At 42.9% G+C, this 5,584-nt stretch overlaps 1 protein-coding gene across 1 annotated transcript; it reads left to right on the forward strand.

Annotated features, from left to right (window-relative positions):
• Positions 1–155: 155 nt before the first annotated feature.
• Positions 156–5,584, forward strand: otx1 (orthodenticle homeobox 1). The gene is made up of 4 exons (XM_020921488.2): positions 156–462; positions 2,127–2,321; positions 2,869–3,020; positions 3,937–5,584. Exons 2-4 carry the CDS (start codon positions 2,225–2,227, stop codon positions 4,666–4,668), a joined length of 981 nt encoding a protein of 326 aa, XP_020777147.1. The 5' UTR covers positions 156–462; positions 2,127–2,224; the 3' UTR covers positions 4,669–5,584.

The raw sequence follows: 5,584 nt of genomic DNA on the forward strand, positions 1-5,584 counted from the left end.
CGAAAGGCGGGGGGCGCGGGGGGACGGCGCGCGGACACATGTCACCCGTTCCTCTCCGTGATTGGCAGGACTCACTGTCCGTCAGTAAAAAGGCGAGAGCTGATTGGCTGAAAGAAACTAGTTCCGCAGGTGTCCTCCGCTCATAGAGGCTCAGGGCGGAGAGAGGGTGATCAATCTCCTTTCGTCTGCATTTAGAAAATCTCTCTAAACTCTGACAGACAACGACATGCCCCTTGAAACCAAATGAGTGTGATTTATTTGGCTGTAAAAACGCGCGAAGGCGTACCGAGGACGCACTGACGGGCCACCTTTAAGACGCTTTTTTCCGTCCGTGATGCAGTTCGCTTTACGCACTAGTTTCTGAGCGAATCTGCAGTTGCTCCACTTCGTGCCCTGCAGACTTCCTACTGCTGGATAATTTCACAGCCGCTTGGGAGTTCGGGAGAGGACGGGAATCTGCAGGTAAAGTCCCATCATTTATGTTTAAACTCAGGCCTGACTAGCTCTATTACTAATAGCCCACTATTAGTTTTGTTAATTTACGCGTGACGTGTAACATAAACTAAAATGGCACTTTTTGTAAGTATTATTTAAAATATTTAAATGCAACCTTAGCTCAAGTATGTGCTTGGATTTCAATTTTTGTCTCCGTGCGCTTCTGTTTAATGTAGTTGAGATATCAATTAATGCGCACTTGTCTTTACTCGGGTTAAATTAAGTCAACTTCTTCCCGAGTAGATAATTTCATATTTCTATTCCACTTGTTTTCACAGCAATTGGCCATTAAAACATCGGCAGCACTTAGTAGATAATTGAAGAGGCGTGTTTTGGTTTTTGTTAATTTCTTTTGCTGATAAGAGCCCTCGTGAAACGCTCTCTCCCCGGAGGTCTAATCTAAATTCTAATTGAGTTCATTTGCACCGGGATCTGGCCTTTTCACTCGGGCCTCGTTGGGCCCGGGGTCCGCTGCAATACACACAAGCTCCATCAGCAGCTAATTTGAAAAACAATCAAACCCATCATGGCCACTAATGTCATTCATAATATTTAAACAGTACCTGTAGTTTTTGTTAAACATATGTGTTTACGGGCCTGGTTACATTTAGTTTCATTTACAACTCCTGAGGGCGCAGGATTGAAACTTCTTTTCTCAGCTCATTGCCATTGTTTTGGTCAGTGTGTTGCCAGTACTAATGGATAAGCATATAATTTGTGTAAGACTAATTTAAAATGCAGATAGTCCATTAAACTAAAATAAACATGTATTATGATGAAAATTGTTTCTCTTTTAGCACGCACACCAACGATTAAGTGGTTAAGGACTGGAACAGTGATTTCTCTGATCGTGCGTAAAAGTGACGTCTGTTTATCTACAACCACTGACTTTCTGGGAGATGTTTCTTCTAATTATTCAAAAGGCAAAATTTAAAAAGTAAAAATAAGTGAAATATTCAAGGGGAAACAGTTGTCTTTACCCGTAAGTCACACACCAAGATTTTACATGAGTGAGTCAAACTATTGTATCACGATCAGAACTCCCCTCCTGCAAATGTATTTTTATACGAATTTATATTTTTCAGTGTTTTTATTTAGATTCGTTAAGAGTTAATTGTGATGTCCGGATGTGTGCATTAATAGAAAGGTTATTAAGATTTCTACTAAAATATGTATGAACACACTGTGAGATGGTGTGAGGTAATAAGACTAAACACATCGTGCTGTGGAGTTGGCCATCGCATCACCACGAGGACATTTCTATTTTTACTTGAAACGGCAAATGTACCCAGTGTGCGTCTTTGGGCTGATATTTGCTATAATGGAGCCGTTTGACCCTAGTTATCCCTCGCCAAAAATCCAATATTCCTTCGGGGAATTATGTGCCTCCCTGCTGCTAATTTATAGGTTTATCGTTCAACAATTAATGCTCTTTGTACCGGAGTGCCACTGCCACTTAAAACAAAAATCCAAGATTCAAGTCAAAGTAATTTATTTATGAAACACATAGGAAGAAGTGCCTATTCTTTTACAGTTATATTTGCATCAATAGGTAAAAAGTAAACCGTTGTGATTTTGTAATTGTGTATGTCAAGTTTTAACAGATGTCTTATCTTTTATCGTCTGCGCAGTATTTGGATCAGCCTCTTGTCCCGTCAAGCTGCAGCATCGGGGGAAAGCGCACCACTGGCCTGAGCTGGAGCTGGGTGGAGCAGTGACCGCCTGTAGCATGATGTCCTACCTCAAACAGCCCCCCTATGGCGTCAACGGCCTGGGGCTGAGCGGCGCAGCCATGGACTTGCTGCACCCTTCCGTGGGATATCCAGGTTGGTGCAACGCGCAAACGCGCAATGTTATGTCACGATTTAAACTTCACAAAACAAAACAGACCCGTGTGAATGACAAATTATTGCACAGTAAATGTTTCCAAAAGAGCGTGTTTTAACCTGGAAACCTGATTTAACTTGATTCAATTTAATAATCCACTTTTAAATCCAACACAGTGTCCTGTGTGCTGTAGGTGATAAAAGAGAAAAGCGCACATTAATAGAAACAAGTTTATTAAGGACTAGGCCCTACTTAAAAAAGGAAATATTTATTTGATATCGTAATTTGTGTAATTTTATTAATTTTAAGTTGCAAAAAGTTGAATGGACTTTCGCTTTGGTTGGCGCCTTCATGTTATGGAGTATATTAACGAAATTGCTACATTTTACGCACTGAGTTAAGAGTTTACATCGCGTGTGTTTTCCAGCGTTTGATTTGATCAGTTGCAGCGGATATGTTTTGATTTTCTATCAAGCTGAATTTGGACTCTTGTTTCATGTACTATGCACTGTAAAGCGGGATATTTACTTTCGTCTTCTCTTGCAGCGACGCCCAGAAAGCAGCGGAGGGAGCGCACAACTTTCACCCGCTCTCAGCTCGATGTTCTGGAAGCGCTCTTCGCAAAAACCCGCTATCCGGATATTTTCATGAGGGAAGAGGTGGCACTGAAGATTAACCTGCCCGAATCGAGAGTTCAGGTGAATGTATATATATATTTATCTTTTTTTTTTTAATAATGTAATGCTATTTTCTGCAAAACATTTACTCTCATTCACTTTAATTCACAAGGACAGACTATGGATCTATTTTGATCTTACTAAAATGTTTGTTTGTTTTTCTGTGCTATATTTTTATCCAAAATATAATATAATATATACTGAAAATACAATGAAATAATTTGGAATGTTATTTTCATGTACCTTTTACGCTTTCATCTTGAGTCAAAACACGCTAATGGAAATTATTGGTCATCTGACTAATTTTCTGAAAGTTGTATCCTTCATGATGTAGGACATATGGGACTGCAAGCATTAGTTCTAGTTCTTAGCATAATTTTACATAAGTGAGCAGAGGCCAGCCTAATGTATTCAAATCACATGGGTTTTTGTTCTTTAAAACATCCCACCAAGCCATTCACAAAATGTACAGACTCCTGTGAATAGATGTGTGACACTTGGCCCATTTAAATTATTCTAAGAGTTTGTGTAACATGAACCTGATATGGGCATGTGGTCTAGGCCTTGTTCCATAAATGCTTCTCAAACACCTGTTGGACAAATGCTGCAGTTTAAAGCGTTTAAATTCAAGCAAGGCCTCTCTCACACAATTTGAGTTATTTTCAGAATGTGTGTGTGAAACAAAATGCTCTACATGATCCTACCCTCTCTCTGCTCTAGAGTTACCCTACTGTGTGGTGCAACCCAATAGGCTGTTATCTTACTGTCGTCCTAGTATGAAATTAGATCCCTGGATGGTCCAAGCCAAGGGGCCAGGGTGGAAATGAACCTTGATAGCTAATAACCCTCAATTTTCCTCCATAATGTCCTCCCTGCATGGCCCCACAGTCTCTTATAGCTGCACTGTGCATAGGTGCTAACGGGTTTCTGTTTGCAGGTGTGGTTCAAAAACCGTAGGGCCAAATGTCGGCAGCAGCAGCAGAGTGGCAGCAGTGCCAAAGCCAGGCCTCCAAAAAAGAAGTCCTCTCCGGCCCGAGAGAGCACAGGCTCAGAGAGCAGCGGTCAGTTCACCCCTCCTGCTGTGTCCAGCGCCGGCTCCTCCTCTTCGTCCTCCACGAACCACAGCGGGCCGGCCCTGAGCACCTCCACTTCCATCAGCACTGTGTCCTCCATCTGGAGCCCTGCCATCTCCCCCGGTAACGCCCCTGCCCCAGCTGTGGCCCCCCTGCCCGAGCCCGGACCTCCCTCCAACGCCTCCTGTATGCAGCGCTCTATGTCGGGCTCTGCCACCGCCGCCACCTCATACCCCATGTCCTACAACCAGACGCCGGGCTACGGCCAGGGCTACCCCCCCTCCAGCTCCTACTTTAGCAGCGTGGACTGCAGTTCATACCTGGCCCCCATGCACTCACATCACCACCCGCACCAGCTCAGCCCCATGACGGCCTCGTCCATGTCGGGACACCCCCATCACCACATCAGCCAGTCCTCAGGGCACCATCACCATCATCACCACCAGGCCTACGGGGGCTCGGGGCTGGCCTTCAACTCCTCTGACTGCCTGGATTACAAAGAGCAGAGCGCCGCCTCCTCGTGGAAGCTCAACTTTAATGCCACAGACTGCTTGGACTACAAGGACCAGGCCTCCTGGAGGTTCCAAGTCTTATGATGGGCTTTTTCTCACTGTTGTTGACCTTTTCCCCTGCAGCACTGGACAAGTTTTTAAAGACAAAAACACCCTGACTGCACAGCACCACTGGACGTTTGATTTGACCTGTTCTGTTAGTACAATGAAGTCGCTTAAATCTGAGGCTCAGAGTGAGATGTGTCTCTGAAGCAGCACATTCAGGAGGAGCCTGACAAACCAAACTTTAGTCCAGACCAAACGCTCCAGGGACAGTTGGAATATTTCCTCTGCTGCACCACAGGAACTGCCTGCAGTGTGCCCTCTTTACCTCCAGCCCAATCAAATCCTGTATAGTTTTTATTTCTCAAATTTGTTATTTTAGGATGACAGAGTTTTTAGTCAGCTACTTCATGCAGCTGAAATATGTAAATATGTATTTGGGTCAGTTACAATGACCATGCTTAGTTGGTGTTTCCAAATTTGAAATTGCTTATTACCACTTTGGGAGAAAAAGAAAGTAAAAAAAAAATAACATTGTATGTAAATCTGTCTGATTATTCCAAAGAGAACAAATTGGCCAACTTTTATATCAATACTGTTTTATTAACAAATTAAAATGTCTGAAATACTGAAACCAAATCATTGTATGCTTGATTTGGCATTCATCTTTAATTGAAAGTTTTAGGCCACTTCATTCTCCACGTAGGCCTCCCCTCTGGCCATTGTCTGCTATCTGACATGTTTTGAACACAGCACTTGGCTTGATATTGGAGTCAAAGCATTTTTGAGGGGAAATGGATTTCTAGTCCCAAAATGACAGTGAGATGTTGAATGTAACATTAACAAGACCACTTTTACATACATGTTCATCCAATAAAGATCTGTTAAGTCCCAGTTATTAACCACATTTTATTTTTGTTTTTGCACCAAATACGCATCAACCTTGTACACACACACA

This window comes from Boleophthalmus pectinirostris, unplaced genomic scaffold, assembly GCF_026225935.1.
Source record: "Boleophthalmus pectinirostris isolate CB_2022bp ecotype Guang Dong unplaced genomic scaffold, ASM2622593v1 HiC_scaffold_5, whole genome shotgun sequence".
In the NCBI taxonomy this organism is placed as follows: Eukaryota; Metazoa; Chordata; class Actinopteri; order Gobiiformes; family Gobiidae; genus Boleophthalmus; species Boleophthalmus pectinirostris.